The sequence below is a fragment of the Cydia fagiglandana genome, chromosome 10, assembly GCF_963556715.1.
Source record: "Cydia fagiglandana chromosome 10, ilCydFagi1.1, whole genome shotgun sequence".
In the NCBI taxonomy this organism is placed as follows: domain Eukaryota; kingdom Metazoa; phylum Arthropoda; class Insecta; order Lepidoptera; family Tortricidae; genus Cydia; species Cydia fagiglandana.
Genome location: NC_085941.1, coordinates 1,841,253 through 1,864,041, shown reverse-complemented (window position 1 = coordinate 1,864,041; position 22,789 = coordinate 1,841,253). Strand labels below are relative to the sequence as shown.

General features: G+C 38.5%; 2 protein-coding genes across 3 annotated transcripts in view; one reads left to right on the top strand and one right to left on the bottom strand.

Moving 5' to 3' along the window:
* The window catches only part of LOC134668063 (syntaxin-binding protein 5), a 407,283-nt gene that overhangs the window by 108,533 nt on the left and 275,961 nt on the right, over positions 1 to 22,789 (bottom strand). For both annotated transcript variants that reach the window (XM_063525517.1, XM_063525518.1), the window contains exon 2: positions 14,892 to 14,989. In XM_063525517.1, the coding sequence (XP_063381587.1) occupies positions 14,892 to 14,989 (98 nt within the window). The remainder of the gene's footprint in view (positions 1 to 14,891; positions 14,990 to 22,789) is intronic.
* LOC134668388 (basic juvenile hormone-suppressible protein 1-like) lies at positions 17,152 to 21,278 on the top strand. The gene is made up of 5 exons (XM_063525869.1): positions 17,152 to 17,259; positions 18,070 to 18,203; positions 18,731 to 19,567; positions 19,844 to 20,004; positions 20,172 to 21,278. Exons 1-5 carry the CDS (start codon positions 17,160 to 17,162, stop codon positions 21,214 to 21,216), a joined length of 2,277 nt encoding a protein of 758 aa, XP_063381939.1. The 5' UTR covers positions 17,152 to 17,159; the 3' UTR covers positions 21,217 to 21,278.

Genomic DNA, 22,789 nt, shown 5'->3' with positions numbered 1-22,789 from the left:
TAATCGATTCTAATAATTAACAGAAATAGTGCCTCGGATAAGATCTGCCGTCAAACGTTGGGCTATTGGAGTACAAGGGTCCTCTTGTTATTCTAACCTGGTTAATGGGGAGACTTGGTAGGGTGTTGAAAAGACACAGCCTAATATCTGTCATGCAATTTAATATACTTCGCTAACTACATACAAGGCACTCCGCTTTAGGGCGGGCGCTGCTCAAAATACAATCGGTTTCTATAAACCGTCGGCAGTTGTGGGGTGACACTATAGTAAACCTTAATCTACGATCGCGAGACGGACGAGACGCGGGGTTTTGGCCAAAACCTGGGATAAAAGTCTAGTGCACTCACGGGTACCGAACGTAGCTATCATCCACAGGCCCGCTGGTACTTAACGCAGCAGGCGGATCACTGACGGTGGGCGGCGGGCGTTCCTCAAGCTCCGGCTTTGGCAAGCCCGGGCGAGAACAACCCGCGGCGCTCGGAAGTTCCACAAGAAGGACCCGCGCGATGATACCTTGGGATCGTCAGACCGCGGCAAGGCTGTCCGACACACGGCTCGCGGGTCAAGGCCGTGCCCTACGGCTTGATGGTGGCGCCAACATGAAGGTTTACTATAGTGTCACCCCACAACTGCCGACGGTTTATAGAAACCGATTGTATTTTGAGCAGCGCCCGCCCTAAAGCGGAGTGCCTTGTATGTAGTTAGCGAAGTATATTAAATTGCATGACAGATATTAGGCTGTGTCTTTTCAACACCCTACCAAGTCTCCCCATTAACCAGGTTAGAATAACAAGAGGACCCTTGTACTCCAATAGCCCAACGTTTGACGGCAGATCTTATCCGAGGCACTATTTCTGTTAATTATTAGACTCGATTAAAAGCATCATTTTTCTTGCCTCACATCCTACCTAGCTTGAGATTACAATAATATATAGTACAACCACATTATTATACACGACAATGACCCCTTCCCTGCGCCCTTTTCGCGCACAACACACACACACACGGCGCACTTTACATATATCCCAATCTTCCACCGGCCGGGGCAGGCGGCGGAAGGGGGCGAGACGGTTTATTTCGATATTCAATTAGGAGCTGTATAAATGCTAGCGAGCCCCAATTCCAACTGACACATCCATCACCAATTCCAAAATACCCCAGCCCTCCGTTTCGATCCATATCGACGCATCAAACGTCAAACCAACTTAAACCTTTTCCAAATCAAATGACTCTCGAAAAAATATCAATGCTCGTTAATACTTGTAATATTTTAAGTGGTTAATAATAATTACTAATAATTATATTTTTATCGTACGTTTTCTACCTTGTTTCATTCAGAATACCTTCCTTCCGATGCGGTAACTAAACGCATAATTTATTTTCTGACAGTTGTCCTGTCAAAGATTTCAACCCATTGACACCGTCAAAATCGTCATTTATGTTTCATAAAAATTCCGAAAATGATTCTAAAATACGAACTAAATTAGGATGTGACCTACTTGGGCAGTTAGGATGGATTACGAGGATCATTTTGATATACGTGAAGCCAGGTTTGGTCCAGCAACCTCTGCACAATCTGGGTGACAAGTTCCGTTCAAGTGGCATACTCTTTGGACTTGTTTCTTCGAAACCAGTTAGCCAGGAGGCAGGATATGTTAATCAACCTGCGGCCAAGAAGGTACGTTACGGTTTTACCTAAGTGTCACACTGTGGTGTATGTTATTTTGTTGGAAATGCGACAGTCATGTTGTACCGGTTATCTTGTATGGAAAAGTATGTATTTATCCTAGGCAAATACGTAGCATCGCTACACAGATTAGGAGCAAAATTGCTAAAGAAGCCAGTAAGACAAAAAAATGGAAACAGTAATGTTTATTCAGAAACTTTTGCTACAATTGTACTAAATAACAACATTCCAAGTAACAAATAAGGGAAGGACACAGACACAATTTTAAGGCACAAAACGAGGAAAACAACAGCGATTAAAATGCTTACAGCACTCGGTTTTTAAACAGGATAAAAACCAGATTCCATGAATTAATATTAAACTCTGCCTATTAACAAAATAAATTGCAAATGGCGGTAAAAAGATTCCGTTTTGGCGGAGTGTTTCGTTTCAGAGAAATCGCTGAAATCGCGAGCAAATCAGAGATTAGCTTCTTATTAAGTTTCAACAAAGGTTTGGCAATAATGGGAATTTCGCGAGTATATTTAAACATTCTGAGAAGAAAATGGATAAGACATTTTGTTGATAGCAAGAATTTGCCAGTTTTTGTTTTAAGTATGAACGAGGAACATCGTTTTTATCTACACTTTCTATGCGAAAATACTACTTGTTCAGAAATTCTCAATTATTAAAAAAGGCAATCAAAATGTACCAATTGAAATTATTTCAGACAGAACACTTTTCATTAAAGGTTACGTTTAGGTTATAAACTCTGTAGAGGAAAGTATAATAATTTTTAGCATTGCATTAACAGCACATTGTTACATAAAGGTAAGATAAGGTAGGTACGAGAAAATTTAAAGAATACTTAAGACTCAACAAACTCAGGAGTGTTTCAGAATAACTTGTAACTTTTAACCTCAGCGTAACATCTTTTACTTATCCACAACTCAACAAAGAACTTAAGCTTATTTTACTTACAAAAAGCTTTTGAGCTCGCAACTGCGGCGGTAAGCGCAAATTAAAATAATAATTGACGCAAACTAAAAAAACCTTAATTACAAGGCGCCCGGGACTTTATTGCATGACAGGTAAATTTAGAAAATGATTATAGGTAATCATACTCGTAATGAGGTGTAACTCCCAGCTTAACTCCTAAATTACTATTAAAGCGGCGAAAGGTACCATTGCCCCGACTGAATATTGGAGCGGCGTTAATAATAAGCGTAGGTGCCAGCTGCCATAAGGTACCTTTTGCCGTGGAACATCACATATCTTTACTATTTCATATCTAGTGAATGTCTAACGGCGCGATATCTTAAAGTTCGAATCGGGCCGCTAGTTAATATCCAAACTATATAACGTATCTAGGATGGATCTAGTACGTGTCGTCTCTTGTGAATATTTTGAAGTTCGAATACGGCAGACTGTCGCTTACATGATTTCCACATGTAGAAGAGAGTAATAAATCTTAAGTCGCATTGCTGACTAAGCATTTGCCGCTGGCGCGACGCCAGCGCCGCCTAGCGTCAACGGTGTCGGATCAGATTGCCTTTCCGGGATGTCTTTATGTCGCCAAGTCTTTGTTAGGTACGATCATACGAGCGATAGCTCCAATCTCACAGCGAGCGCAGGTGTATTTGATCAGGTTCACTAATATAAGAGCGCTTTTTGCTTACTCATCATTGTTACGGATCTCTATGGCCCTTTAAGAGCCAACAGGAGTGGTCATTTCTCCATACAAACGTACTCGACTGTTTTCTCCGTGGGTTTTGATACTAGAGCAATGATTTTTTCAACACAGATTAATATTGTCAATATCTGTGTCGGACCGTTTTGCTTTTTTTTGATATTTTAGTTTTTTAAGGCGCTAGAGGCCTTCAAAAATGCCTCATTGACTATGCCGCAATATCAATTAGCCAAAAAAGCAAAACGGTCCGACACAAATAATTTCATAATCATTTAGATTTCCAAATTTGGTTACGATTGGTTAAGTTTTGGAGGAGGAAACAGTCGAGTACGAAACCTCGATTTTTGAGACTTTTACGTAGGATTTTTCGCCTTGTCCTTATCGCACTAGTTTTAGGAGCCGTTTCCGTTAGCGAGACGGGTATATTTACCTAAAACTCAGCTCCTGTTTCGTCTTAAAGTGGTCCAGTCGAAAACTATTCGATCGTAAAAGCGACGAGAATACACGACCCGCAATCAAAGTCACGGCTTTGATCTACGAGTAAGTTGCCGGTTCGTTTTATTAGTTCAAAGAGAAAAAAGGAACAAAGATGTATTTATAAGTAAACGTTTATATACCTCCTTGGAATATTTCTTTTTACTATCTTAAGCTTGAGTGGAAATTTTCAATGCTAATAGCTAGTAGCATATTCAAAACAAGTTACAAAAGGAAAAATCTACTACTTTTAAGACACTGATTATTAGTATGTAAAAAAAAAAAAACATTTGTGAGATCAAAATAATGTTTGAAAGTCGGGTAAGGGTGTTCCCCCTTTGCCGCCATTTTGCGCCTAACTCTATATTGATGTATACAAGTATCTCTCTCTGTATTGATATATACTATATACACTTTAACACGCAACATATTTATGTTGCGTGTTAAAGTGTTGTTTATTTAAACAACAGTTTTTATTTACATAATATAGTCAGACCGTAAAAAGTCTGCAGCGCTTTTGATAGCCCACGCAGTGCAAGTGTCATTTTAAACGGCAAACTTCTATGAAATTATGACGTATACATAACACTTACACTGCGTGGGCTATCAAATCCGCTGCAGACTTTGTTTGGTGCGACTCTATATCCCCAAAAACGGGTTAAACCGACCCTCACTCCTACACAGTCTCTGAAAAAACAAACGAAACGCAAACCATAAACTAGCACAAACTCCCACGCAAATTCCCCGAAGCTCGCGCTAAAGAAACTCCCGACCCACAAGACACGACATCGACAGTTTTAAAACAATCCCACGCTAAACTGCCCGATTCGAACTTAAAGATACGTCAATTAATAGATCTAGAACTAGAAACGATATGGATTAGATGTGTCTGTGTCAAAAGTAACATTTTTGTTTGAAGAAACGTCACATTTGACATCTAATCCATATCGCTTCCAGATCTATTAACTGACGTACAGCTTGGCAAAAAAGAGTAGAAATTAAAAAGTGGCAACACTCTAGTGTCGTCCCTTTCTGACCAATTCATATAAGAAAACGGGACGACACTACAGTATTGCCACTTTTTAATTTCTACTCTTTTTTGCCAAGCTGTATAGCTGGTCAAGCAAATCTTGTCAGTAAAAAAAGGCGCAGAATTCAAATTTTCTATGGGACGATATCCCTTCGGGCCTACATATTTCAAATTTGCCGCCTTTTTCTACTGACAAGATCTGCTTGACCAAATATATCTTAAAGTTCGAATCGGGCCGAGTCTCAACTCGACAGCGACATGCTCGCGACACGAGACCGACACGACGCGACAGGTGCCGCGCTGGAGCGCTGCCAGCGAGAAAATTGCACAATTTAGATAGCGGCCATAACCCGTGATGGCTTCTGGTGTCTGCGGAATTAATGGAAGACTTGCTTGGAATTCTGCAAGTTTAAAGAAAGGAATATGGGCCCGATTCGGATTTTGAAATAGACATTTATTAGATATCTTTTAGATATCACCAAGATACGATAACGATACTCGTATGTTTAAGACTAACCTGTCAAATTTGACATTTGCGTGATTCTGGAGATACTCTTGAACGATTTCCACAGGATATGACTTAGAGATCCAATTCACATCTAATAGATAGAGGTATCTTACTCTATCTAACGTAAAAATGACATTGGTTGCCCGAATTGCGCTGCAAAAGAGAACTAGTTGATATCTAAACTATAACGTATCTAGAATGGATCTAGAAGTTCGAATACGGCAGTATGGCTGTGGATTCGGTGGTAGAATAAATGGTAATTTTGCAAGTTTGTAAGTCAAGGGACATTTTTGCACAAACCTAGCCCAATACTTAATTGACCGTAGCGAAAGCTGAAGGTTAGGGCGCCATCGCTCGAAAAGATTGCACCATATTTGGCGTTAATATAGTCAGACCTTTAAAAGTCTGCAGCGATTTTGATAGCCCACGCAGTACAAGTGTCATTTTAAACGTCAAACTTCTATGAAATTATGACGTAACATAACACTTACACTGCTGCGTGGGCTATCAAATCCGCTTGCAGACTTTGTTTGGTGCAACTATATTAAGATTTTACTTTGACAAGCCGCCTCTATTTCAAATTCTCTTTGGTATAACCATCACAAAGATCTTTTTTTAATCTAAAATCTAAATAATACCGACAAAAATTCACCCTAAATTATATCTTATCTCTTTCATATTCCATTCACATGAATGACCTAACTTTTAGCGTGATTTTATTCATAAAGCAACAGCGACCTTCTTCGGAACACAAAAGGTTGGCTTAAACGTCCCACAGGATACTGTCCTAAACGGGTAATAGGGATGTCGCTTTTCCTTAACCTTTGCAATGTGATTTAAACTTTGTGTCAAGCTAGCAGAACTGATTTTAGTGTGTTTGGACGAGTGTTTTTGTAAATTGAAGAAGTGCTATGTCAGTGAAACAAAATGTAAAGAAAGTTGCATTTAAAGATTTTTTAGTTGAAATTTTAGAAGAATAAATAGACATATTTTTATGGTAATTTTACAGGATGCTGTGCTAAACGTGTAATGGAGGGTGCGGTGTCACTTTTCTTTAACTTTTGCAACGTAAATTATACTTTGTGCCATGCTAGCAGATTGAGTATTTGTGACGTTCCACAGCAAAAGGTACCTTATGGCGGCTGGCGCTTACGTCGCATAGCGCCGCAATAATATTGGAGTGGCGTTAATAATAGCGTAAGCGCCAACCGCCATAAGGTACCTTTACCCGTAGGATGTCACATTTTTGTAAGTTGAAGACGTGTTATGTCATCTAAAAATAATTTCAAGCAAATAGCAGTTACAAAATGGTACGGAAATTAATGTACAATCGGGGAGCTAAGAGTAGTTTTTACAGCCTTTTAATTACTTGATTAGTGAGTCCTGATCCTAGTCCTCATATAAGCTCCGTCTGTTAGGTGTAATCTGTGAATATTATGATTCAGACACGCTCGGAAATTGGTTTCTGCCGAGCCGTATAAGCTACATCGGTTACGACTAACAGCATAAACTTAATTACCAATACATGCTCATTGATATGCAGATTCTACTATTATACTCAGTACAGCATCAAAACAGATAGGGACGGCCAAATATATTGTAACGCACCTTTAATACCGTAGAAATAAGGCTGTGTTTTGATTTATTTGAACTTACCATGGGGCTTAGTCAATTTGTGTAAAAAAGTCCTACATGTAATATTTATTTATTTATTTATATACCCAGAGTGCACCTATTTTAAGAACTGCGATGGAGGTTTGCGATTTTTGAGCTGGTCACACTTCTATAGTTATTCTAGAGTATTATACATAGATAGTTCCTTGTGTGCAATAAAATATGTGCTCAACAGTGAATATACATAGATAGTTCCTTGTGTGCAATAAAATATGTGCTCAACAGTGAAATATATTTTTTCGACGGATGGCGATGACAATTTAGAGATGACAGTATACAAGTCCGTTTAAGAAAAACTGCCGGATTCGAACTTTAAGATAAGTCAATTAATAGATCTGCAAACGATATGGATTAGATATGTCAGTGTCAAAAGTGGCGTATTTGTTTGAAGAAACGTCCCATTTGACACTGACATATGTAATCCATATCGTTTTCAGATCTATTAATTGACGTATCTTAAAGTTAGAATCGGGCCGAAAGTCTCGCGTTCGCACACGATGGGAGGTTCATTCCACGATACTGTCGCTTACATAACGCAATTCTTCTAATACTTCTGGAAATGCTGAGTAAGCGATATTGGGTCAGGTAATATTTCATGACTTGGCTAACAAATTGGCAGTATATTCTCGAGATTCACGTATTTTATTGAGGTAGCTGCCATACAAGGCAAAAGCGTTATGTAAGCGACAGTCTCGTGGAATGCCCCGGGAGCACACAGGTATCTAGTAGCTTTGATCACGACACGTATTTAAACAGAGTAAACACTTTGTTCTCAAATTAGAGCGTTATTCGAGAATACACAGAGCTTGTGACATGAGATAAGGCTTACTTTAGACTAATTAAGGCATCGATTGTTTTGTTTACTGACAGAGCGAAAGCGAAGGTATCCGTTTAAGCTTGGGAAGAATTCGTTTGTAGGTATGGCCGGATGTTCCTGTCTAGAGGTCGCATTTTTCAACAGATTCTTGTTGAGCGGGTTGGATAATTATATCGATATTTTTTGTCGTTTTTAACTTTTAGTTTTTTTTTTCAATAGCGGAGGCCGAGGGCTACAGTTCATAACACAAATAAATAATTTAAAAAATATTTAGTTCCTATCCGAGTAACCTATCGATAAGGTGCAGTTAACAGATTTCCAAGAATAAAGTACCCTATATACATTCCAAGTTGTTTTAGAAGTTTAGTCGCGAATTTAAAGTATAGACTAATGACATGAAATCAATGATGAAACAAATAAATCATTACTTTGTTTATTGGAGACTGTAAAAAACATGGCAAAGTTCAGTATGATGCAATTGCACTTAAGATGTTATCATTGTCTTGTTTATAGGATGACAAATAGAGAGCAATAAACAACTTTCAGAGACAAAGTTGCAAGTAAAAATATTTTTATCAATTTTAGTAACGAAATGCAAAATATCACTAACCATGGTCGCATTTTTATCGCTTGTCACCATGCCTGTCCCGTTCTAACAAGTATATAAGTGCGAAAGTGACGGGCATAACGACAGGTGATAAAAAGGGAACCATGCTGCGCCCGTTGGTCTAAATGTGTCGTATGTACCCACAGGTGTGTTCATAATGTCTGCAAACTTTTACTATCAAGATGTACACCGTAGTCTAGCATGAGTTGCGTTCTCGCGCGCGACTCCATTACATCAAGCGCGACTTCAAGTATGGACTTGCGAGCACACCAGCGACAGCAACGGACATATTATATATTAAAATACGTGAGTGACCCAAACAAATATATTTTTACAATGTCTGTGTCTCACGGAAATATTATATATATTAAGAACGGGCCACACACGTATTTTAAGTCAAAAACGCTCACGGAAATTAAAACCAAAATATTACTTTGCTAATCCGCGTAAAAGATAACGTGCTAGTCAATCAGTGCTAACCCGTTATACTTACTTGCGTATTTTTTTGTATTAACCCGTGGAGCGGCCCAAAATTACCGTAGTATATATGGAACTCCTATACTAGTTACCAGCACACGTGTGACAGTAGGGCGCTCCACGGGTTAAGATAGGAACGGAGTTGATAGCAGTGGCTATTCGGTCATGGAGTTTTTATTAATACCTACCTACATAAAAGGACTAACTCGAATGAACAATAACCTGTTGAGAGGTGACCGATTAATCTATTTTCAAAGACTTACTGACGTATTCGAACTTCAAGATATTCACAAGAGATGACACGTACTACATCCATTCTAGATACGTTATAGTTTAGATATCAACTAGTTCTCTTTTGCAGCGCAATTCGGGCAACCAATGTCACTTTTACGTTAGATAGAGTAAGATATTTATTGGATGTGAATTGGACCTCTAAGTCATATCCTGTGAAAATCGTTCAAGAGTATCTCCAGAATCGCCCAAATGTCAAATTTGACAGGTTAGATCTTAAACATATCGTTATCGTATCTTGGTGATGTCTAAAAGATATCTAATAGATGTCTTATCAAACTGCACAACGGGACTTAATCGCGTATTTAAGTTTTAAGATTTACCTCCGACGTTTCGAGGACGGCGTTGTCCCCGTGGTCTCGGAGGAGTCTTCTCCGAGACCACGGGGACAACGCCGTCCTCGAAACGTCGGAGGTAAATCTTAAAACTTAAATACGCGATTAAGTCCCGTTGTGCAGTTTGATAATGTTTAATAATCGTGAAAGTTTAAATCAGTAATAGATGTCTATTTCAAAATCCGAATCGGGCCCAAAGTCAATGGAAAATGCTTATACTTTTCACAAAGATACTGGACGGTTTGGAGCGCTCAGCAAATACTGCGTGCTTCGGGAAGGCTTTTAGAGCTCAACTCTTGAACGCCGGATAAACGTCCGGACTTTGGCCGGATAATCTAGGGCTGTACGGCAGATATGGCTGGAACATGCCCGGTTGAGCCATATAGGAATATGGAGAATTATTAATAAACTGTGCGCATACAAACACAACAAAAGGCACTTCTCCATAGTTTTGTTTGTCTAGGCAAAACAATCTGATGCTAAAAATTTCAAAAGTATTGACTTTTTTGACACAAATTCTTTAAATGGACGTGCTAACTTCTATCATAACGAATATAACCGTCCACCGCCAAGGCAGAAATAACAAGGCGTTATCAAAATTCATTAAAAATCATCATTATTTTATTAATTCACCTTAAAATGTAAGCAGTTCGTGACTTATGTACAGATATGATGGTCGTATATGTCTACGTGACAGAGTAATAATGACAGTGTGGGATCCTATCTCATCGCATAATAATTGATTGTCATAATGTAATGTTACGCATAAATCTCTTTAAAATATTTTCGAAAATATTTTGCATAGGTTGTGTAGAATAGGGTAGGTTAGGTTAGGTTTGTGTTATAATTTTTCAGAAATGTTAATATTTCCAGCACAATAACAATTATGCGAAATGAGTTTTATGCGTAACATTAGACATTAGGATAATCAATTATTATGCGACCCAATATGGACCCTGACAGTGTCTGTCTCTTTCAATCGCGTGGAGTCAACAACGACACTTTTTTATCATGTGGATAAAGCCATCCATAATACCCCTGCTGGTAACCCTACGTGAGATGAGGCCGTCACCGGCTTCCACTATTTTTAAGTGACTCAATTTCGCTTTATTTTCCTCCGTAGCTAAACTGACGAGAATTCTTAGAGCTCGGAGGTTAACTGTATTTTGATTATGAAGGCTAAAAGGATTAAATAAAGGAGACAAATATTTTGACAGATACAATAGACTCTCGGCTCGATTCGGGAAATTAATTAGAGATTAACTAGATACGATATAGTAAAGATATGTGACGTTCCACGGCAAAAGGTACCTTAAGGTACATAGCGCTGCAATAATATTGGAGCGGCGTTAATAATAGCGTCAGCGTCAACCGCCATAAGGTACCTTTACCCGTGGCACGTCACTATATCGTATCTAATTAATCTCAAATTCATTTCCCGAATCGCGCCGTCTATACGAGTCATGAAACTTTTCGTTTAAATTGCGACAAATAATAATAAAGTTAGTTCAAGCTTGTTGTTTCAATCTTTCAATGGAAAGCTGCATTTATATACTTAATTGGTTCAAAGCGGTTTCTAGCAGTAAGTATTCATAAAAAAATATTTATTGTTTGTTTCCTTATATGGCTTAGCTAGACAAATAACCAATAAAGATTAATTTATCTAAAATGACGTATGTTTTCGCATCCGCGCTACATGAAAAACATCGATAAAAATGCAGAATACAACAAATATTATTCAGTACCTAAAGTTAATCACCTCTAGTTACAGTTAATGCTCTCATATTGATAACTATTAGCTTACATTGTAAATAACTTGTTGCTATGCTTTAATCTGTATTCTGTTTTTATTAGGGTTCCGTACCCAAGATAGCGAAAACGGAATCCTTATAAGTAGTATAGTATTATAAAAAAATAAATAAAATAAAGATTACAGGCCTATTCGGATTTCGAGATAACCACAAGATATAGAGATCAACTAGATCTACATTAGATATCGACTAGATGTGACTTGGATATCTAGGTCATAACTTGTCGAAATCGTTCAAGAGGACGTTCAGAATCGCGGAAACGTCAAATTTGACATATCTATCTTACAAATATCTTTAAATTATCCATATCGTAACTTGTTGAAGTCTAGTAGAAATCTAATTCATTTTCCGAATCGAGCCGTTACTCAAAAACTATTAAATTAAATGTGGAACATATACGTGTTTTGTAAGCCAATACTTAGTCTAGAAGGCATTACATACATGAAATTAAAGATGTTTTTTTTTTTCATTATTTATACGTAATTACATCTTCACAAGACTTTATAAAACAAAGCCTTGTTGAGTCTATGTATGTTCGCGATAAACTCAAAATCTACTGAACGTATTTTCATGCGGTTTTCGCCTATCAATAGAGTAATTCTTGAGGAAGGTTTAGGTGTATAATTTGTTACGGTTTTGTGTAACCCGTGCGAAGCCGGGGCGGGCAGCTAGTTACTTTTAAAAAATAACTTCCATCTTAACATAAAAGTTAATTTGATTCAGAGAAAACTGATGAAAAAAACCGGGCAAGTGCGAGTCGGACTCGCGCACGAAGGGTTCCGTACCATAATGCAAAAAAAAAAAACAAAAAAAAAGCAAGAAAAATAACGGTCACCCATCCAAGTACTGACCACGCCCGTCGTTGCTTAACTTTGGTCAAAAATCACGTTTGCGGTATGGGAGCCCCACTTAAATCGTTATTTTATTCTGTTTTTAGTATTTGTTGTTATAGCGGCAACAGAAATACATCATCTGTGAAAATTTTAACTGTCTAGCTATCACGGTTCGTGAGATACAGCCTGGTGACAGACAGACGGACAGACGGACGGACGGACAGCGAAGCCTTAGTAATAGGGTCCCGTTTTACCCTTTGGGTACGGAACCCTAAAAATAGCTTCGACAGTCCAACACAACACAATATTCAAACCCGAAAAGTCGAGAAAATGGGTTTTGAAATTTAGAAAGATAGTTAATAGTTATGTGCCGTGCGTGTAGTTCTTATTACTACTTAGTACCTAATAGTACTTAATGGAATTGCCTGCTCATCCCTCGATAAAGTCGCTTTACTTCAAACAGTGATATTACGATTTTGGTATTAAGAAAAGGCAATAGGGTACCTATTTCCTAAGAGGGTCGAACGGATTTATCCGGGTTTGAAGTCAGTGTTGCCAACTCGGATTTTGAAAAAATGCTAGACTAATGTCTAGATTATGCCAAAGATTATTGAAACACCTATGCTAAAAAAATGCTTGAAATTAGACACTTAAAACATATACTTTTTTCAAATTTACCGCCTTTTTCCAACCAACTTTATATAGTCCGTTGACGTCCATCCGTCCACAAAAGTCAAAATTCATATGAAAATATGAACCACAAAAGGCGATGGCGCATATTGTTGCTGCCAAGTTGGTGCAAACTTGGCTTAGACTAAATTATGCTAAAAAATATGCCAGATGCTAAATGGAAAATTTTGGTGCCAAAGCGAGTGAAAATATGCCAGATCTGACATCATTTATGCCAAGTTGGCAACACTGTTTGAAGTTAAGCGACAGATAATGCACCTGACTTACGTAAGAATAGTTCAGGACCTCACCCCTTGACTTTCTCCGATTACACTCTATGAAACAACACTCAGATACCGCAAAGGTGATTAAGATATCATACAGACAAATAAAAACCAACTCAATGGTTATCATGATAGAGTACAATTTTGTACAACTCTTTGTTTAATTGTATCATTGAAAAGTTTGCTTTGAAACATTGTATTAAGGTACAATTTCGCCCGTTCGTTTTGTTAAGGAGGGTCAGTAAGCGAGTAGGTATGAAATTTGTTTATAGTTAAGTATTACAATGTTGCGCTTGGCAACGGTTAATTGGTCAACGTTCAGATAAGTATTTGTAATTGGTAAGTTTTTGAGTTTTTGTTTTTAAAACTCCTCTCGTTTTAGTTACCTACCTACATATTAGACAAAAAAGTAAAACAACTCCTATACTCTCATTACGTTCGGTTCGATAAAAGAAGTCATAAACTTATATACCTACAGATGTTTGCAGAAAGTTTTAGGAGACCTTCATTTTGGTAACGGAATATTTCCATCGCATACAAAATATTTGACGTTTCCAAAATTTTCCAATGTGGAAATTACGCAATTTTGGAACTTACCGATGGCACATCAGTAAGTGCTTATTGTTAGTAAAGTTGTCTAGAACCTTATAAATAGTAGATATTATATACCGGGTGTGGCCTGTAATATGAGCAAAAAATTAAACTGTAGGCTGTACTCATACTGACTAACATTTGTTCAGCGACTTTTAAAAATAACTTGTGGTTTGATTTTTTAAAGTTTATTCTAAGACGCAATGTATTGCGAATTTTGTTTTATTTAAGGAGTGACAAGCAACGTCAATCACAATGATATGGCGCGGCGTTGGCGTCCATTGAAGATAATATTTATTTTGTATGAAAAATAGGGAGTCTAAATAATTCATAATTTTAAAAAATTGTAGAATAAAAGTGTCACCGTTTGAGGAGTACAATCTATGTTTTAATTATTTGCTCATGTTACAGGCCACACCCGGTATAAGACTTACTTAATTAACGAGATCAGACCAAGGGAATGGAAATAGGCCAAGAACACATTAAGATGAAATTTTTCTTTTGTGTTCCAGAAAGTTCAGGGAAAGTTACGACAGCAGAAATGTCCACAATTAGCAAAGAAAGGAATTCAACAAAACTTAATTAGGACCGGTTCTTTCCGAAATAAATAAATAAGTTACGAGTATAACACTTATAACGCAACTCAAAATTAAGTACTTATAGAAAAATTTCAAAAACTTATCTTCCTTTTTGTATTTAGGTCGATCAACTATTTCTTGTTGTTATTCTGTCCCATCAGCCAGGACACAATAGCAGCATAGTTTGTTAGAAAAACTGCTGTACACTGTTCCAAAAACATGCTTAGTAGATGTCCTATTATGGAAAGGCATAACAACCACAAAAATGCAAGTTTGGTTCATTGAAATACGAAAAAACTAGGATTTTAAGAGTGACCAAGGGGACCGTAACCATGGCAACGAGAAAAAGATTTCGATAGAATATTTATCGTCCAAATTACGCTTTGGTACCTATAAAATACCTTAATCTTGTCATTGAAATTCAAATAAATAATATAGAGGCCCTATTCGGCAGAAAACCGCAAATAGCACGCAGAACTGTTTTCTAAACTACCGTAACTCTTGTCTTGCCACTTACTCTAGTCTACAGCGTTACTACCGTGTTAGAAAAGGATACATTCTGAGGTTGCCGCCCTTGTCCCCTATAGCGAGCAGCTTCTGAATGGGGTCCCATGCTAGCGCGGTTGGCGAGAATGGGAACCCGTGTCGGAATGTCTGAAACAAAGAAAAGTGACCGTTAGCTTCAGTTTAAGGCATATTGTACTAATAGGTTGCTATCGTAATAACTCTGAAAATTTTACCTCAAAATTTATAAATAAATAATGATTACAGTATATATGGTCGTTTTGCCGCACTAGTGCGGGAAAGTGCAATTTCCGTGCGTATGTCAAAAGTTTAAAAGACCGTATTTACTGTAGAACGTTGTACGATACATGTGTGTATAGGTGATTCGCAACTCGTGTCGATTTAAACCACTCCCTCTACCACTCGTTTCGAATTTCCTCTTTTTCGCACTTGTATCGTAAATAACTATTTACAATTGCTAGTCAGTAGGTACTCCATTCGCTTAGATTTCATAACTGTACGTGTACCCTGTATTGTATAAAAAAATCACATAAATACCTACGTATTAATTACATTCATGATTTCAGAAAAATATAATGGAAGTAAACATTTAACAAACGAAAATATATAACAATGGGGAAAGGAACCTTTGTTCGGGTGTCGTGATTAAAAAGTTTCTTGTTGCTCGCAAACTCAAGTTTTCCTTTGCTTTGCCAAGGGCGGCACGGACGCCCACATAATTGTAAACATACTATAGATGTCAATGCCTTTTTAAACCACCTTAATCGTATAAGTATTTAATTTATTTTTCTCAAAAATGGACGGCAAAGTCGACTTTGCCGTCTAAAAAATAGGTCGCGAAGCGCGTAGTTTATGGTCAGTCAAAAATTAAAAAGTTATAAACATTGCAGTCTCGATTTTGGGACTGCAATGTTGCATACAAATTCCATTATTTGTCGAGTTCCAAACTTTTTAAAAGTTGAAATGGCCATATCAAATGAAGGCACAGGCCCATTAAACAGCCAAACAGATGATTAGTACCGCGACTATTTAGCTGTCTCAAATAGGTTGGCGTATTTTCGGCAGAAAAATACACTTCTATTTTTTTATTAAAAAAAATAAAAAGGCGGCAAGGGCTTTTTTCTGTGAAAATGTATACGTAAGAATGTTGCTTTTGTAAATTATTTCTATAATATTTATATTTCTTGCACCATTTTTGAGAAAAGCACTATATATGACTCGGCTAGAAGGCTACTTGCTGGCTTCGGATTCAATTAAACGGACTCCCAAGGTCGTCCGTTTAAAACGAATCCTCAGCCTGCAAGTAGCTACTTCCGAGCCTCGACAATAATGTACTATTTTGTCCTTATTTTGATACATTGCTTGGATTTTAATTGGTTGTATAGTTCCGCAATGCCCTAGTAGCAATATATCTACTATAATGGTGTATAAGAGTGACATTCCATTTCCAACTGCAGCTGCAATACTGTTCATTTTACTATGGAAACGCGTCGCTGTCATTGTCAATAGCCATAGAAAATGAACAGTATTGCAGCTGCAGTTGGAAATGGAATGTCACTTTAACACGATAGATTCGTATGATTACGCTTGTTGTTGCCTTTATGATTATTACATCTACATACATAGAAGATCAAATGATTAACGTATTGTAGGGTTAAATTATTCCATTAAAATGGGATTCATTTGAAAAACTATGTGAAAAGGTGAAGCTTTAAACCATTTTCACACAATCGAAGCTTGACAAAACAATTATCTGACAGGAAAATGATACAACAATAAAAAAGGTTTAAAACACATCAATCGCTGTCGATTATTTCACCTATTAAGTATGTCATTCGCATTGCCATTAGTCCTACTTTTTTTTGTAGCCTATTTAAGTTTCCCACTGTTAGGCAAAGACTTCTCCCATTAATTTCCACGACTCCCACTACTACTTTTAACTAGTTTAAACTAAATGGTAACTGGATAGAATTAGCAGGACTTTCTACATATGTACTATAGGTACCTGTTTCCATAGTAAGGTCTACCTCAAACACATGCACTTTGTAGACCGTTCCTACAGTAAGTTTGACCACCAAGTGCTATGCACTTTCTGATTATCAAACTCAACTGAACCAGTAGCAATCAGTTCCAACGCATTGATAAAGCACATACTCGCAAAATGACCTTTATAATCAACTAGATAAGGTATACAGTTATCACTTTCAAGTTTGTTTTCTCCACCTCACCTGATGATAAGAGGATTCTACGAGTATAAAAGGGGGTAGCGGCAAGACAGAAGCACAGTCGAGCAGCAACCATGAGGGTACTGATATTTGCGGCTATCGTCGCCGCCGCGGCGGCATCGGTCGTCCCTATTGACAAATTGGACACCATCACCATCGGCAAGGACACCCTCGGTAAGTTTTATATTTGATTATTTTAACTTTATTACGATTTGTTACGAAAAATGCAAGTGTGCACCGCTACATTTCGGCTCGTTATATTAATAAGATGGGTGAAAGGTGGAAGGATGTTCTATTTGAAAAAAGACTTTGATAATTTACCAAGGTATATAAGCTTTCCGCTTTGGACTCTTTAAAAGATCTCGTTTAATATTAGCTTTGTAAATTTTTAAATAATTTTAGATATACTATTTAAGTTAATTTTTGTATAATTGTATACCTTACGAAGTACAGAAATAAATATTTATTTATTTATTTAACATTATGTTATTCATATTAATGTTGAAACTTTATTACTTAATTTAATGCATTGGCGATTAAAAAGTAATTTATATGTCAGTTACCTTTTTTAAACCAACATAATTACGTCTCTTTAAAAAAGGTATTTTTGCTCTTGTGTAACATAAAAATAATCTCGTAGAGCCTTGAAATATTAATAATGTTACAAGCGTAACAGTTGAAATGAATTTATAATAAATATTATGGATATTTAAAGTGTGTTTTTGAGCTGAACGACTAATTAAATATGCCTGTTATTTAGTCCAGAAGTATTTAGCCTTTATCCCTTAAAAAATACACTAAGTTTTTGATAAAACAAAGCACAAAGCTTGAGAGTAACAATGCTTTTAACGAATGTTTTGATACAAGTCAGGTAAGGATATTTTTTATGAATCCTTTTACGAAGTGCGGCTGCGTGCCCGTCTTCATACGTCTTCTTACTTATAAAATATCAACTATTTTATATTAACCATTAACCTTTTACAGTGAATGTGGACGTCAAAGTCCGGGAGATGTGCATCCTGAAACTGCTGCGTCACATCCTGCAGCCCACCATGTACGAGGATATCCGCACCGTCGCCCGCGAGTGGTCGATTGAGGACAACATGGACAAATACCTGGTGAGGACTCAGCCTTGGATTTATGCTTTATGTCCGCGCAATAAGAGCGAAAAACCCGTCGACGCGTCGGTAGGCGCCGGCTGATGCGAGCCGAGCCGAATGACGACTTTTTCGCTTTTGTGCGGACATAAAGCTTTTTCCTATCGGATTTTGGTGATTCCGCGTCGACAAATATAATGTGGGTGAACCCTTTGGTACTTGGGGAACTTTGCTTCGGTTTTGCAGCGATTTAATATTGTGCGCCTTTTATGAAACCTGTAATTATTCTTTTGAAAATTATGTTTTCTCATGTTGAAATAAACTTATAATATGACATACGCCGAATAATCTACATAAAATTCAATTTGCTTGTTCACAGAGCTTGATAAAATAGCGCCGTATTTGTGCTTCGACGAGTACATACAAATTGTTGGCATATAATTGAATGAAACATATCGAATAATTTCATTTCCTCGCAGCGCATTCCAGTCCTCTAATAATAAGAGCTAGTTCGGTCGTTTCTAAAGTGACTTGTTTTTCCGTTGCAGAAAACGGACGTCGTCAAGAAGTTCGTCGAAACGTACAAGCTGGGTTTGCTGCCCCGCGGCGAGGTGTTCGTCCACACCAACGAGAAGCACATCAAGCAGGCCATCAGGGTCTTCCGCATCCTCTACTTTGCCAAGGACTTTGACGTCTTCATCAAGACTTGTTGCTGGCTCCGTGAGCGTATAAACGGTGGCATGTTCACCTACGCCCTCACCGCTGCCGTCTTCCACCGCGTCGACTGCCGCGGCATCGTCCTCCCCGCCCCCTACGAAATCTACCCCTACTTCTTCGTCGATACCGACGTCATTCAAAAGGCCCTCGTTCTGAAGATGAGCAAACTCAACATCGACAATGTCTTAATGAACTACTGGGGCATCAAAATCGTGAAGGACAAGAACATCTGTCTCATTGACGCCCGTAAAGGTCTGCGCACCGTCATGGGTAAGGAGGACAAGATCACCTACTTCACTGAGGATGTTGATCTAAACACCTACTTCTACTACCTGCACATGAACTACCCCTACTGGATGGACAATGAAGTGTACGGTCTGCACAAGGAGCGCCGCGGTGAGGTTATGATGTACGCCGGACAGCAACTGCTCGCTAGATATAGACTTGAGCGCCTGAGCCACGGCATGTGCGACATCAAGATGATCAAATGGGACGAGAAGATCAAGGGAGGCTACTGGCCCAAGCTCCGCCTGCACAACGGCTATGACATGCCCGCCCGCGTCGGCAACGTCATGCTGCTCAACGATGACAACCTGAAGGTGAAACTGGTCTGCGATGATGTTGAGAAGATCATCCGTCAAGCTATCCTCACCGGTAAAATGGAACGCGTAAGTTTATTTTACATTATTGAATTAATCATTTCACATGTAAAAATTGTCAATAAGTATTTCTATTTCTCACTACTATTTTTAACTAAGTCGATTCTAATTGAAATCTTTTTTATGCGTTAAGTACTTATACTAACATAGCAGAATTTGTACAGAGCTACTAAAGGAAAACTCGTAGAACAATTTTCTTGATTGGGGTCAATTTCCCTCTTCTTATAAAATTTAACAAGAGACATACCTAAACAAGATAATACCAACTTAAAATATGTTCCTTAGCGCGACGGAACCGTGATCACCCTGAAGAAGGCTGAAGACTACGAGTACCTGGCGCGCCTGCTGGTCGGAGGCATGGGCATGCTCAATGACGACGCCAAGGTCATCCACATCACCAACCTGCTCAAGAAGATGTTCACCTACAGCCTGTACAACGTTGACAAGTACGTACTTATTGAGATTTGTTTCAAAAAAGTTTCTTCTGAATAATCTCGATGAAACCTAACTTAAACAAAGGTGAAACAAATATAGTATCCAAATTAAAATGAAAGGTTTTCCTAAAATCTGAAAATTAAGGTACATTATTTACATTTCATATGTCTTTTTGCAGGGAAACCTACGTCCCTACCGCCATTGACATGTACACGACCTGCCTTCGCGACCCGCTGTACTGGCGCCTGATGAAGCGCGTCCACGAGATGGCACATCTCTTCAAGGCCATCCTGCCTAAGTACACACGCGACGAGCTCACCTTCCCCGGAGTCAAGGTCGAGAGCATCACCACCGACAAACTCGTCACCTTTATGGACGAGTACGACATCGACATCAGCAACGCCCTGTACCTCGATGACAGCGAGATGAAGAAGAAGAACCTGGATATTGTCATGATCGCCCGCCAGCGCCGCCTCAACAACCACCCCTTCAAGGTCACTGTTGACGTCGTCTCCGACAAGGCCGTCGACTCCATCGTCCGCATCTTCATTGGTCCCAAGTACGACTGCATGGGCCGTCTCCTAGACGTCAACACCAAACGCCTCGACATGATCGAGATCGACAGCTTCCTATACAAACTGGATACCGGCAAGAACACTATCGTCCGCAAATCGATCGAGATGCACGGCGTGATAGAGGACAGGCCGATGACCCGTCTTATAATGGACAAGGACCTCGGTTTGGACACGAACGTCGGTGTGGACGTGCGCGACCGCGTGACGGTAGACAGCTGGTGGCATAAGACTCGTCGCGGTTTCCCGTCTCGCCTGTTGCTGCCTCTCGGTCGCAAGGGCGGTCTGGAGCTGCAGATGTTCGTGATCGTGACGCCCGTGCGCACCGGCCTGACGATCCCCACCGTCGACATGACCATCATGAAGGAGCGCCGCACCTGCTTCTGGACGACTTGCGTTGACACTATGCCTCTCGGCTTCCCGTTCGACCGCGAGATCGACTACACTCGCTTCTTCACTCCCAACATGCTGTTCACGGACATCCTCGTGTTCCGCAAGGACATGGACCTCGCCAACGTGAACAAGGACGTGGACATGTCCAACATGGTGATGCGCCGCGACGACCTCACCATCCTGGACAAGGACATGCTGATGCACAGAAGCTACAAGGACGTGATGCTAATGAGTGTCGACAAGATGATGCGAATGTAAATTTATATTTAACCATCTATTTAATTTTAATTAATGTGAATAATAAAATGCTTTGAGCAATATTTTTTTTGTTTTTGTGTCTGGCAGTACAATCCTATTTTTTCTTAAAATTACTTGAATGAAAGGTTTAAATATAAAGTGTCAAACAACTAGATTTAATACAAAATGCTGCATACAACATCTTTTTACCAATATTGTAGCTGTATAAATAAATCTAAATGGTTAGCCCGATTCTTATGAAATTTAGAAATAGGTATACCATTTAGTTTTTGTATGTGACATCTAAACAAATAAATTATCTAACCAAATGAAAATGTTTCGAAAAACTCTAAACACTTAAAGCTGAGTTTAGAGTAATAATTTGCTGTTTTCAAATTTAATACTAATTAAATTTTAAAAAGTACTTATTTACGTGTAAAATCATTTAGAGAAGTTTCTAGAAGAAATTGTACAGTCAAGTGTAAAAATATGGGTGCACTCATCATACTCTAAAATATGTCCCATAGCTCTTATGTCAACGAATTAAGAACTATGAGACATATTTTTGAGTAAGTTGTATGCACCCATATTTTTACACTTGATTGTAAACAACATGAAACGGATTTTCGGTTACCTATAACTTTATATAGAAGCTTCTATTTAACTTGTTTGTTGTATGTCAGCATGTCAGGTCAAATCTTGCAAACTAAATCAGAGCCATGCACTTTTGCCATTAGTCAATTGAGCTGAAATTTATAGATGTGTAACACTGTAAGTTGGGTGACAATGCAATATTATGGTACCATCGAGCTGATCTGATGATGGACACAGAAGAGTAACCCATAGGAACTCTGTGACAAAACAATGCAACCTAATTGTTTTTGGGTTTATAGGACTGTCTCCATAAATATACTAGTTGCCCCTTGAAAGAAAAGTAGTCTGCGATAAAAGCTTGATAAAAAATGATTTTTTTTTTACAAAATACTTATTTAAACACGAAACTACGTTTAAAATCTACACAAAAAAAAACCCAACATGTAAAAAAGTATTCGCGCAGAGCTCAAAGATAGTCCCATTACAAAGAGTGCATCTCACGCGTAATGCGATACAGGCTGCGCCTTCGTAACTCGCTATTTACACCGCTAGGGCTGGCAGCTACACAATATTTTATCCCTACTAGATACTAGTAGCTCTGCGAGCAGTAGACCTCGCGATTATTTAAGCTTCATAAGCTTAAAAATGTAAATATAAAGAAAACTTATTTCGTTGAGTCATATCACAACGAACTCACAATGGTTTTAAGTGCCATAGACCCTACTGGCACATAAGCCATTTCAGGCAATTTCTACCATCCTGAACACTTTCCAAAAAAACTTACGATGACGAGTCTGTGCGGAAAGAGAAGTTGTGGAATGTAAGGAGCCAATACATTATACAACTCTTCTCTCTAAAAGAAGCAAGAAGATTACGAGACAGAGATTAAATTATTTGATATAAATGTCATATAGAAATATTGAAGTTGCATACTCGTATACGAGGGGAAAATCGGACCCATGCTGCTGTGGCCCGGGTGGCCGAGAGGTTTAAATCAACT

Excerpts from the sequence above, each read along its gene's own strand:
- LOC134668388 (XM_063525869.1), top strand. The coding sequence starts at position 17,160 with ATGAGGGTACTGATATTTGCGGCTATCGTCGCCGCCGCGGCGGCATCG. Across the intron at positions 17,260-18,069 it reads CATCGGCAAGGACACCCTCG|TGAATGTGGACGTCAAAGTC; the intron begins GTAAGTTTTATA and ends AACCTTTTACAG. Across the intron at positions 18,204-18,730 it reads ACAACATGGACAAATACCTG|AAAACGGACGTCGTCAAGAA; the intron begins GTGAGGACTCAG and ends TTTCCGTTGCAG.